At 36.9% G+C, this 13881-nt stretch overlaps 1 protein-coding gene across 2 annotated transcripts in view; it reads right to left on the bottom strand.

The window, feature by feature from the left end:
- The window catches only part of UNC13C (unc-13 homolog C), a 675102-nt gene that overhangs the window by 95885 nt on the left and 565336 nt on the right, over window positions 1-13881 (bottom strand). For both annotated transcript variants that reach the window (XM_045059288.1, XM_019832393.3), the window contains one exon: window positions 4322-4410. In XM_045059288.1, the coding sequence (XP_044915223.1) occupies window positions 4322-4410 (89 nt within the window). The remainder of the gene's footprint in view (window positions 1-4321; window positions 4411-13881) is intronic.

A 13881-nucleotide genomic window follows, 5' to 3' on the forward strand; every position in this document is an offset into this window, starting at 1 on the left:
ACCTCCTGGACTTTTTATAGCAGATTTATAAATAAACTGTTCTGTAATTTTGAGCATAGAGTCAAGACCTGAATCTACTTTTACCATCATCCATCTTTGGCTCGCAACTTCTCCTGGACTTGCTTTACTGTTGACAATACCATTCCTGCCTCTCTGGACTTGGTATTTGTATTTGGTTTCTGGATCCTTGAACCTCAGCTTGTCCCTATGCATGTAGCTCATTTCTTAGCTCCCTGCATATTTATCTAAAAGAGGATGTCTCACTGAATTAAACTCAGGTCCAGAAGAATCCAGGTATGTGTATTTTGGCTTTTACCTGGCCAGACCTGCCTTTGGACTTTTGTTAGGTAGTTGTTGTGGAGGAAGGTGGGGGTAGGCATGGTGCAGAATGTGAGAAAGTAAGTGGTGATAGTGGTGGTGTGTGTATTTAGTGAGGGTACGGTGGCAAATATTTGGGACAATAGAAAAGCAAGGTAGATAATGTTGGAAGATGTGAATTAGTTGATTTACCACTGGGTCATCAGTGATCCTGCTGACTGTAGTAATAATCACCCTTGAAATAGCCGCTTCCTTTTGCACTGTTTCTCAAATCAGTGTATTAGAGTGGAGGATAGATTGAGCAGAAGAAGTTATGATAGTTATTTATAAAAATGTTTAAATGAGTTCTCCTACAATAGACCCATATGGTGAACTCCCACCAGAAGCCAGCTCCGTGTGTGAGATCAGGCATATGCAAGAAGGGTTATCAGTGTATCAGAGACAGTGACATTTTATCTTAACATTAATCCAGGATAAACCAACACCTCCATTTCACCTAAAATTTTTTGTCTCTATTAGTTTTTGGTAAGTTCACCTAAAATATTTTTTCTGTGTGAATTTTTTTAGTTGGAGAAGTCTGTAGCAATCAGCTTGAATAAAAGTGGTACCAGTTAATAATGACAGATTTTATAAGTACCCGTGAAGTCAAATACTAACAGGAGAATTCCTAGGAATGTTCATGAATTCCTTTCTTAATCCAGCTAGCCACTGGTACCAAAGGCATCATTAAAAGAAATGTAGTAAGCCAAAAGCCAAATTCCAAAATATAAGCAGAAACCTAAGTGGCACAAGTTTTGACAACTGTAAGAACATCTGTAAGAACATCTTTAAGATATCACTGAAACTATATCACTTAGTTTCCTCCCAACAAACAAAACAGAACATGACAAAATAAAAAGAATTGATTCCTGTTAGCATGTCAAAGTCCCAGGAACCTGGGCTTCAGATGTGTGGTTTGGCTCTGCCCTGGCTTTACTGTGAAATCATCCTACCAGTTCCATATACAAAAATTATGTGATTGTGGGTTTTATTTTTTTTTAATTTTTTTCATGTTTTTATTTTTATTTTTGAGACAGAGAGAGACAGAGCAGGGGAAGGGCAGTGAGAGGGGGAGACACAGAATCCGAAGGGGGCTCCAGGCTCTGAGCTGTCAGCACAGAGCCCGACGCGCGGCTTGAACTCATGGAGTGTGAGATCATGACCTGAGCTGAAGTCGGACACTTAACCGACTGAGCCACCCCGGCGCCCCTGATTGTGGGTTTTAAAAACACCAGACAAAACAGATTCGGGGCAATTAATTATACACTTAATATTAAGGCTCTAGACTGCTAATTTTGACTCTAAAGAAGGTTGATTCAGACTAAAATGATCCAGTTTGACTTTACAGTGTGGTCACGCTGATCATTATAGCCATCCCATCCACCTGGTGTGATAATCTGATCGGTTGTGTGGGAAATAAATTCATACCAACAGGTATATAATAATTATTCTTTTTATAAGAAAAGCATGGCATGTGGGTTGTTTATTCCAATAATCTTAGCCATAGTTGCACACAATACTAAATTCTTTACTATATTTAATAAAATAATGAAGAAATAGTGCTGCTGGGTAACCAGGAGTTTCAATATCTAGGTGAAAATAGCTGGCTTCACATGAACAAAATACTTCCAGTGCTCTTCTAACAGCAAGCATCACTCCTTATTTCATAACTGAAGTTCGCTCAATTTTTTTTCAAATCATAAATTCAGCCTTTGTAAACTGAATATTCCTCCCACGAAACAAAACAGAACAAAATAAAAAGTATTTATTCATAAGGATGATTTGGCTATATTCCGGAAAGTAATTTGAATATATGTTTTCTATTTATATTCTAATTTCTATTCTGTTTAGTCATCTTATTTCCCATTAGGTTCTGAACACCCCTTGCTATCCCAGACACCTCTTTTGTTTTCCCTGACTTTGCTAAATAATCTCTATTTTTGTCTTCCTAGCTTAATGCAACAGTTTTTTTTGGTAACCACATATTAATAATTCACAACTGCACTGAAGAGAGGTAGGCCCAAATTGACTGACCAAAGGCCTCCATCAACTAAGTGTCACTCAAGTCAGAGCCAGTAAGCCCGAACGTCTCTGGGACAATGTCGGCATCTCCAACTCCAGGCACACAGAATCTTCAAATTGCTTATGAATATCTAGGTCAAGTAAGCACAATCATCCAGGTCAGCTAACAACACAAAACAGAAGGCAGAGCAATCACCTTGGGCTCAATACAGCAAGGCTGTCTCTTGTTCAGCACCTGAGCTGTGAAGGTGGGCTACATAAAGACCATGAATAATAAAGAGAAGGCTGAAGCACCTTGGTGGTTCAGTGGGTTAAGCATCCGACTTCCGCTCAGGTCATGATCTCACAGTTTGTCGTTTTATGCCCTGCGTCAGGCTCTGTGCTGACAGCCCAGAGCCTGGAGCCTGCCTCAGATTCTGTGTCTCCCTCTCTCTCTGCCCCTTCCCCACTTATGTTCTGTCTCTCTCTCTCTCTTCCTCACAAATAAACAAACATTAAAAAAATTTTAAAAAATGAAGAGAAGGCCAATATGGGATTCTTCTTTACTTTTCATCATTGTTATATTTGGGGGGAAAATGATGATTTTAGTGTCTTTTTCTTTTTAGTCTTTCTGATTTGAAAGTAGCATATCTAATCAATATTTATTAAGCATATATCTTTCCAAAACCCAATAATAATTGATGAGTGGGGTTCAAAGAGATAGATAACCTTCATTAGAGTAATTTTGATAGTGCCATCTGATAACAGAACACAGTAAGTGAACATTTATCAAACTAATATTTAAAGCAAATTCTGGGGGGTGCCTGGGTGGCTCAGTCTTAAACAATTGACTTTGGTTCAGGTCATGATCTCAGGGTTCATGAGTTTGAGCCCCTCATGAGGCTCTGTGCTGACAGCTCAGAGCCTGGAGCCTGCTTCGGATTCTGTGTCTCCCTCTGTCCCTGCCCCTCCCCAACTCATGCACTATCTCTTTCTCTCTCAAAAAATGAATAAACATTAAAAAAATTTTAAAGCAGATCTGTATGAAGTTAATGAACCTCTTTAAAGATGTGTTTGCTTTTCTATTTTAACATTTGATGATGATCTAATGGATTTTTCCTATAGGGCCAAAATGAAGTTTATCTAGGATGGATTTTTCTCTCTTTAGAGCCACACTATAGAGAAGGAAAATTTATTGTTTAAAAATAGAGGCGACTGGGTGGCTCAGTCCATTAAGCATCAGACTCTTGGTTTTGGCTCAGGCTGTGATCTCATGATTTCTTGGGTTTAAGCCCCACGTTGGGCTCTGTGCTGACAGCATGGAGCCTGCTGAGGATTTTCTGTCTCCTTTTCTCTCTACCCCTGCCCCACTTGGGCTGTACCTCTCTCAAAAATAAATAAATAAACTTTAAAAAACATAGAAAAAATATAGATGTGCCAGTACTCTTCTATGGGTAATTACATCAAGATTCCTAAACCTTAAAACCTAGAGCCCTGGCTTTATTAGCTTATGGGGTTGGAATTCAGTTCTTTGGAAGTACAGTCACAATGATATAAATGGCATGAATGCAACTCACTCTTCTTTTGTATGTGAAGTGTCTCTTCCTCCCTTCATTCTTTCAATAATTACTAAGCTCGACACACTAGAATTTCAGGTAGGAATGAGATATGCGGTTTCTGACCTTAAGAAGCACACTAGTAAAGTCCGGAAGATAGGCAAGTAAAACAGAATTTAGAGTACAGTGTTATAAGTACTACCCAACTGAAGGATCATGCAAAGTTCCAGCAAACATGTATCAAGACTTCACTGATAGATTGTGGGGTTGTTGAGAGGAGATAGTGCATGGTTTGATTATTGAAGTTAAATGAATTTAACCAGTCAGAGGAGAGAAATAGCATTGAAAGCATGATTACTATTAGTGGAAACCCAACACATTTGGATAATAACTACTTAGCCACTTACCTTTCACCATAAGTGATGCTGAGCTCATCCAGAACCCCATTGAGTTTAACTTGAAGTTCTTTTAGAATAGCACTAGCTTCAGGATCTAGCTGCAGAAAGACCATAAACGATATTACTTTGGAGTTGTGAGAAAGTACACTTTTGTTTCTCTTACAGGCATTTTGCTTATTACAAGGTAAACTTCAAACAATACAACACACATATCCTCTTTCCTTTCCTTTTTTTAATCTTTGAAATTAAGTGCAAAATTTAGGAAATTCTAAATATGTGTGAAAAAAATTGATCGAAATGCATGGCATGCATACAGATGAGAGCTAGATAGCAAAGCCTTTGTTGGTTACAGCAATGGGATGCAAGGCATGAGAAAGTAACCTTCAGAACACGGTAACTTCATAACTTAGAAATCGATTGTGTTATGCATTAGTTGAATATACATGTTACTTCAAAATATAGTTCAGTTTTTACTATCCTTGTAAATAAATAGGCACATAAAAATAAAAAAATAGTAAGAAAAATTAATTTGTGAGTGTTGTACTGTGACTTGACTGTATTTATATATTTTTTATAACTATAGAATAGTTAAAATTAAAAATTAAATTATAAACTAGAGAATTAAAAATAGGAAAAATAAATTATCCAAGCACTGCAATGTTTCTCTGAGGTGATAGGCCTGACTTCTCTTCCTAGATGCCAATTAGAAATTCAGAGTTCAAGATACAATGTTCCTCATTTTATTTTTATTATTCTTTAAGTTTTCAAATATTTATAGCTTGAAGTTAAGCTACTGAGCACATTTAGGGTCAAATAAAAAATAATTAAATCAAGATAACATATTTGAAGATGTTTTTACAATGCAAATGTTAGAAGTCAACTATTCTTTTTATTTGGTTTCAGTTCTTAAAATAATGTTAACCATTACAAGAAAAAACTATACTATAAATAAACGTAACTATAAACCTATTGATCTATTGACAGAATATTTTTGTAATTAAAGTTCAGGATCAACACAAGTTTCATTAGCACTTTAGAAACTTCTAATCTTTTTGTTAAGTTTTCACAAACTGTCAAAAAAGACTGACTTGTAACAGATGTATTATCTCAAGTTGATAGGAATTCATGTAAAGGGCAATCTAGAATATTCTCTGTAATTAAGTCAACCTTCCTTTGATGCTTTAGAAATTAGTTTCTTGCCTTTAGTAGCTATAATTATTATGCAAGCGGATCTACTATTGAAAACAAGGGATAGGATAAAGCCAACTTTTGGGGGTAGAACAAATTAAAGGAGGACTTATAGTGAATAGGAGGACCTAAGATGGACAGCAAAAAATACAGGACCCAATATCAAATTTCAACTCCAGAAAGCCAGCCCAGGACCAAGTAATATCCCTGATAGTATACACTGGTCATTTACTACCGTAATCGTCCAAGAATATTTTCTAGTACTAAGATACTGTTAGGAAGAAGTATTATTTATATATCTCAGCACACTGTGTGGCTCTAGCTTATATTACCATGATTAAACACACTGGAATGGAAATAAAAAATTGCACTTGGCATGTGACTACTGATTTTATGAAACCAATCCTTGATGTCAATTTTGACTCAAATTCAGGTGGTTTCAACATTGGTTAGTTTCTGCTGCCCCTCTATAGAGCCAATGTGATTCTTCTGGACTTTATCTTTTTTCTGTCTCCATCAACAGATAAGCTCACAGCTCTTACCCACAGATACATAGGCTACTGTTACAAACTTCTTTTGGAGTTAGAAAATTAGAATATCCTTGAGTCTCATAATTTCTGAGAGTTCCATTAAGCTATAGCTGGTCACAAGGCAGTGATTCAGAAAGATAATTAGACAGCACTTAAGTTAAAAAGACACTGATAGGCATTGAAACAAAAATAGCCTAATAAACTGTAATTCACCAAACTTTAACCAAGAAAATATTTGTGGGTTGTCTGCCCCACTCCCAAGGCACCATTCAGGCTGAACATTTTTTATTGTATTTTCTTGCTATTGACATAATATCAATTTTATTTCATTTGGATAAGATTTTTGGGCAACAGGAATGAGAGAGAAGCCCTTCCATGGGTTTCTTCATGCTTCTGACTCTTTGGTAAACCGCTTGGGTAGATAGGTATTAGTTTCCTGCCCATATACCTGTCATCTCCAAGGAAATGGCTATGAGAGTAGAGTTTTAACCAGGAAATTGGATTGCTTCTTTTTTTCTTTTGAAGTTTATTTACTTATTTTGAGGGAGGGATGGAGTGGGGGCGGGGGGGGGGAGGGAGACAGAGAGAGAGAGAGGGCTGGCATGGGAGGGAGAGAGAGAATCCCAAGCAGGCTCTGCCCCATCAGCTCAGAGTCCCACACATGGCTCAAACTCAGGAACCTGTGAAATCATGACCTGAGCTGAAACCAATAGTCAGATGCTTAACCGACCGAGCCACCAGGGCACCCTGAGATTGCTTATTTAAAATGTGTATTTTGTTTTCAAATTAGTTTAATATACACATTGAGGTTTTTTTCACTTGTTAAGATAATGACTTTAAAGTCATATAAAAATGGTTAGATCAGTTGGATGAAATTATGCTATTTTCCCATAAATTATTTTAGTCTACCTTTGGTATTTTGTGAATGGAGATTTCTATCAAATAGTTGGCTTTGGCTTGAAACTGTGAACCTGTCAAATCTATAGCAATTTAAACATTGGATGACAGTTTTCATTTCCTCATAGAAGCTTAAGTTTCCAAGTGGGTGCAAACTAACGCCTCTGTCATGGAACCAGGCAAAAAAAAAAAAAATAATTTCAGTTAAGTACATGTTGTTCATCTGATCAAAATCGTACCATTATAACATTAAAACAGAAGCAGTAATTATGAGGCCGAATTGCAGGTCTTTTGCAATAATAATGATTATAAATATCATACTCATCTAGTTATAAAACAATCCCTTTAGGCAGCAAATTAACCAGTTCTTGAGTTCTGCATTTCTTTATTCGTACATATAGAAGAAATTTTCCTTACTACTACAAACTTCCTTACGTTTGTAAGAAACAATAACTTGGGCTTTTAGACTTCATTGCCTAAATTACCGACAGCACGTTTTACAAATTATTGGCTACTTTGGAAAGGTGAAAGACTACCTGATTTAAATCTTTTTCCCAAAGATTTAAAACTTAGACTTGTTCTAAATGTAATATCAAATATCAACTTGCATTTTTTATATTGTTATTTAGAGTTATTATTAAAAGGAAAAAAAACAAGCATTCAAAAGTCACAGTTAATAAATTTATTTTAAATTACAAACTGAGGGGTGCCTGAGTGGCTTATTCAGTTGAGCATCTGACTTCAGCTCAGGTCATGATCTCGCAGTTCATGAGTTCAAGCCCCAGGTCAGGCTCTGTGCTGATGGCTCAGAGCCTGGAACCTGCTTCAGATTCTTTGTCTCCCTCTTTCTCTACCCCTCCCCAGCTGGCACCCTCTCTCTGTCTCTCTCAAAAATAAATAAAAACATTAAAAAAAATTTTTTTTAATTACAAACTGAATTAGCGTGTGTATGTAAACAACTTGGCTGGCAAAAAATAAAAAATAAATGCCTCCATGTAAAGAGGAATATACTCAATGAGAATTTAAATATACAGAGTAAAATTCTAAATTTATAGTAAAGCTCTTGAAACAGATTTTATCCACACTCTGTGATAGGTTTTAGAATTCCAAAATCAAGGCTGGAAGGGTATGATTTTCTAATGGTCAGAATGAACTATCGTCATACATAGGTACTCTCTTGAGATTTCACACCACTGACATATTTTACACCACTGAGCTGTGATAATAAAAAAGACTTGTCTGGAAGAGAGAGCCAGCATGCAAGCTATCTGCTAAGTTCTTCTTCCCTAAGGCTCACTTCTGCTTTTCCTTTGAAAGACAATGCATCCATCACTTACTTTAGCAATTCTTGCCCTCCATGCTGCCGGCCCTGTGCTGTTAGTAGCTCTAACTCCTGCACTACCTATGCGGTTTACTACATCTGTACAAATCTTTCTTCTAATTGTTCTCTTATTAATCTATCTCTTCCACTGATTTCTGTCTTAGTTAACTGTCCACCCTGAGTGTCTGTCCCTGTATGCCTAGGCATTTACCAAATATTTGAGGAAGGAGGTGAGGGCAGAAAGAAGCACGGAAATTATCCCTCAAAGGAAATCTTGATACCCAGAGGGCTCCTTCTCCTTGGAGTGATAATTTGCATTGACTATTAATAGAATACTTTTGCATTTGAAATCTTTCATTCCTTAGCAACCATATATTCTGGAGTTACAAACTTAGTCCTGATTTCAAATTTTTGTCTTACTGTCAGCCCGTATCAGATTATGTCCTGATATTTGTTTAGTTCCAAAAATATGGTTACCATACCCACTCTGCATGTTTTGGTTTGTTTGTGTTTTACCAGTACACATTATTTCCCCAAGGAATGTGAAGGGAATCTAGGTTATTTCAGCCTCTTCAAACAGGAATGGTTAATCCAACCATCAAGCTGTTGCTGGAGATAGAACTAGTCAGTTGGAAAGTGGCTTTAAACTCTTTCAACAGCTCAATACAAACTCTTTAAAAGAATTAAGGCTTTGCAGGAAGAAATTTTGTGTGAATTGTATTCCTGTTCCCCAGTGTTCAATACTACCTCATCTCCTTTCTGTTGTATACACATTACTAGGCTGTTTTTCCTCCTGTTCAACTCATCAGTGTTAGAGTTCCATTATTTGCTTATCTAAACAAGTGCAGATCAGGGAGGATGATCAGTCCCTGGCCTTCATCTACACAGGTCCCAAATTTTGGTCATTGGACTGGTGGGTTTCATGTCCTGAAGGTTTTTTCAGAACAATCTTTAATAAATGCAAACACCATCACTATATCTATGAAAAGAAAGAAAGAAAGAAAGAAAGAAAGAAAGAAAGAAAGAAAGAAAGAAAGAAAGAAAGAAAGAAAGAAAGAAAGAAAAAGAAAGAAAGCTTCATTTCCAAGGAAAACAGTTCAACTTGAGCTCTTGGTTCCTTGTTTTGGATTCTGCTCAAATATCCCTTTCTGTCTTCATTCCCCTTCATCATTATCTTCATGACCCCATTCTATAAATGTACTCAAACAACACTTTGTTAAAATAAAAAATAGAATACAAAGACCAACTTATTTAGTACTAGCTTCTCATTGATAGCTTGCTAATATCTTTTCTTCTCTTGACCATCAAACTGTTCACAGCATAAATGTAAAACTTATAGCTTCCTTATTTCTTAAATATTGATCTCCTCTAGTGTAGTTTCTTCTCTGGATGCTCCACTGAAATGTTCATGTATACATCACCAGTGGTTTCTTAATAGTGATCTCCAATGACTATTCAGCCTACTCAGCTTGCATTCACTCTTGCTTTCTCAAGCTCTTTTTCCTTATTTCTCTAGAGAGTACCTTCTCTTAGCTCTCCTATTTTTCTGCCTATCATTTGTCTTTCTTTTGATGACTTTTCTTCCTCTATATACTCCTTAGAAATAAGTGTCCTTCAATTCTCCCTTCCTCGTCTTTTTTTTTCCCACTCAATCTCTCTTGAGCAATCACATCCATGCCTATGTCTTCAATTCCCACCCCTGTGTTAACAACCCCCCAAATCTCTACCTACAGCTTTAACAGGATGCCTGAGCATCATGTCTACATTCCCACATACCTATTTGGCCTTTTCTACTTGGATGACCTAAATGTCAGCATATCAAAAATGAACGTATTACCTGTCCATCCTTAACTTATGTCTCAAATTTTATTGATACCATACCATTAAGGCAGAAATGCGAAAATCATCTTTGACCCTTCTTTGCCTTCAACCTTCCCATATTCACTTGGATACCAAATATGACTGATAACATCTCAAATATTTTCTCCATCTGTCCTATCCTCTTCAATTTTTGATGCAGAATTATCCTCATGTAGACTCGAATGCAATCATTTCCACATTGTGTTCTTGTTTTCTCTTTTATTCCATCCTCCTAACTATTCCTAGAGTGGTTATAATAAAGACCAAATCTGCTGGCCCCACTAGTTGGCTTCAACAAGGCAAGCGCTTCAAGTAATTTATCACAATTTTATCTGGGCTATGTTTTTTTTGTTGTTGTTAAATATCATTTCTCCCCAACCCTCCTATTTGGCCAGAATTTATACATCCTAAAATGGCTAGCTCAACTTAAAATATATGATTGAGAAATCACTGAACAGTCCTTACTGAATCCAGCAGGAAATTACTCTCCTTGGAATGTCCTAAATCACCTTGCTGAGCTATGGTATTCAGCATGGGTATTGTGGAATGCTGTGTGAAATTTAAAAACATGTATGGTGTTCTGTATTGAAGAAAGAAAGAACGAAAGAAAGAAAGAAAGAAAGAAAGAAAGAAAGAAAGAAAGAAGAAGGAAGGAAGGAAGGAAGGAAGGAAGGAAGGAAGGAAAAAGAATTGTGCCCCAGGTCCACCAATGCTACACTGTCTTTTGTTTCCTTTTTTATTCCTGTTAGGAAAGAAGCTCCCCAAGAACTTATAAGACCATTTTAAGAGATAGACTATGACATTTTCTTTATGCCATTCAGATTTGCATGAACTGTTATGCTAGAGTATCATTAGTTATATAAATTCATGCCTCTAACTTCTTCGCTTCGAAAGTTGAACATCAGTAGCTGTCTCGCGTCCTAATTAGAGAGTATGCAGTAAATCCAACTGTCATTGTGCTTCAAATCAACTGAATGCCTTTGAGATATGTTAAGTTAGGTTCTTCAGCCTAGACAACTGAAGGGGAAAAAAAGCCTTTTCTTTATCCCTGTACTTTTAAGAAAAAATGATACCTTCAGACCTCATATGAGTGACAAGATCCATTCTTTTCTCTTAAACATTTTTTTCCTCTTCACCTACAACACATAGACTAAACCTCTACTCCATGGGTTTATAACAAGTGTCCTTATAACTGCAGGATTTTAGAACTAGAATGAACTTCAGAAGCCATCTAGTACAATTCCCTTTTACAAGTGGAAAAACCAAGGCATGGACAATGTGCCATGCTTCATGATATATTTTGGGGACATATGAGGACTGAGAAGCAGCAGTCTAAGAAGCCATATTTTTTTAAAGAAATTATCTTCTGCAAATGCTCATTAAAAATTAAACAAGTACAATAACTTGATTGAGAAGGAACATTGGGCTTATTAGCTCCATCTGTTGGCTGACTAACCATGAATATGGACAGAGTAAGATTAAGTCAGGAGAAGAAAGGAGGCACAAAATTTATGTTCAGAAGTTATTCTATAAAAAATGCCTTTTTGCCCTGTTTCACTCTGTCTTTCCCATTCTGCTACTCACATTAGGGAATCCATTCACCCATTAGGCACTGTGAACACAGTCTGTTCAATCAACTGAACTGAGTACCTGTTGAACATCAGTCCACAGAGACAGAATTCCCTCAGTGAGCCATTTGCATGAAGTGCCTGAGGTCCCTTTCAATGAAGTAGGAGAAGAAGGGGGATTGGCTGGGTTAGAGAAGTAAATTTTCCTAGTTTGCATTGATTTATGGGTTGTGAAGGCAAGCATAAACAGTCAAAGAGGATCACAAGACAATAAAATAGGTCTATTATAGAAACGGCAGTTAAGCTCTATTTTTTTCCTCCCTCCTGGCTGTGGCTTGAATTCTCTCTCAAGTTCTCTTAAGGTTCAGAGACAGGTTAGTTTAAATAAAGACTTGATGGCACAGAGGCGACCCTATGATTTCTTGGGAATGCTCTGGGGAATGAGGTTAACAAGCAGTACCCGCCTGAGTTTTTATTTCATCCTGACATGGGTCACCCACCCAGAAACTTCTCAACCTAATAGATGGCACCTTTTCTTCATTTCACAAGCTTAGCAGTTAGCTGAATTTTACTTGGTAGCAGTGCTAGATTCTTAATCATACTTACTAAATCACCGCAATGCAATTTGCCCCTCTGGCCCTCATTAGTCTTTTAATTTTCTATTAAGTCCGATATGTTAACTGCAATCATAGAGATGGTTCAGAGGAGAAAGAAAGCAGGCAAGAGCTGCATGCCACCAAAATAAAAGGCCACTACTTCAAACATTCAGTTCCCCTTGTTATCTGCTGCCATAAAACTGAAAATGGCTGCTTGCTTTTACCGAATTCAGCCAAATGACATCCCACCTTGGAGCTCTATTTACACATGAAGAGACTAGAAGTTTCACTTTATTCTTTGAATTGTTGCAGGAGAAGATTTAACAATTACAGCTTTCATTTAAAGGATATTTTCACATTTGCAAAGTGTTGGGGAGGAGGTTCCACTCCCAAACTTTATTACTTTAATTGTTCTGACTTCACTAATAAACTTCCTGTCTCAACAACTGCCCTACAGATTCAGTAACTATAAGTGGCAACAATAGACCCTTCTACCAAATAGAAAAAAAATCTTTGCAAATTGCTTTAGAAAACAATTTTAGAACTAAAAGGAAGAGATGACTAATGTAAATTGTTTATTTTACTATCTAAGATGTCTGATACATATTTTATAATTTACTTTGTAATGGCTGGAAAAGAGATGAAAACAGTACACCGATTCTCACTAATGTATGAACTAGTGAGTGGTATCTCTATTTACATTAAGGACAAAAGGTGAGACACATCAGAAACCTGAACATAAAGCTTAGCCTCCGTACAACCACACCTTTCGATAGGGTTACATATAAAATGTAAGCATAAAGTCTAGAATGTTTTAAAAAATTCTGAGTATTTATTTATTATTGCAAATTGGTCACCTATGTTTTCGGATCACTGCATTCCTTAATACAAACATTTGCCTGTACCATTGCATGCTGTGTCTGGATCCATTCCAACATGTCGAGTCCTCTGTGTTCTCCAGATTCAAAACATATTAAGTAGGTCAGTGAGGTGTGTGGCACAGATAAGACAAAGGAGGCTCTGAGCCATTTCCTAATTACCTGGTTGTTGTTCTAAGAGCACAGAGCCATAATTCTCAAAATGTGGTCCCCTGAGCAGAAGCGTTAGCATCAGCTGGGAATCTGTTAGGAATGCAGGTCATCAGGCTCCACCCAAGACGTTCAGAATCAAAAGTCTGGGGATGGAATTCAGCAACGTGTGTTTTAACCAGCTACCCAGGTAGTTCTGATGCATGCTGAAGTTACAGAAGTACTAGTGTGAAGCATTATTTCCTTTAAAGCAGTGCTATTCAATCCCCTGTTGCCAGCAAGTATAATTTTGAAAGGATAATGCTAAGTAAAATATGATAGGGGTTAATTTCCATCCTCTCTGGTGGGGATTTGCTTAGCTGAAGACTAAGTCCTTACAGCTAATCGGTTTTACAGTGAATTTCAATCAGCGACATGCATTATACTTTGAGTCAGATGCAGTTTCTAACTCATCAAATTCATCATTAAACAGTGGAAAAGGATATAGATAAGGCTTTCCTGAAACAAAAGAATAGTTACATTGCTCATTAAAATACACACATGTTTAGGATAGGTGGCGTTATGTTTCAGATTCCATGGCC

Source organism: Felis catus, chromosome B3 (genome assembly GCF_018350175.1).
Source record: "Felis catus isolate Fca126 chromosome B3, F.catus_Fca126_mat1.0, whole genome shotgun sequence".
Classification (NCBI taxonomy): domain Eukaryota; kingdom Metazoa; phylum Chordata; class Mammalia; order Carnivora; family Felidae; genus Felis; species Felis catus.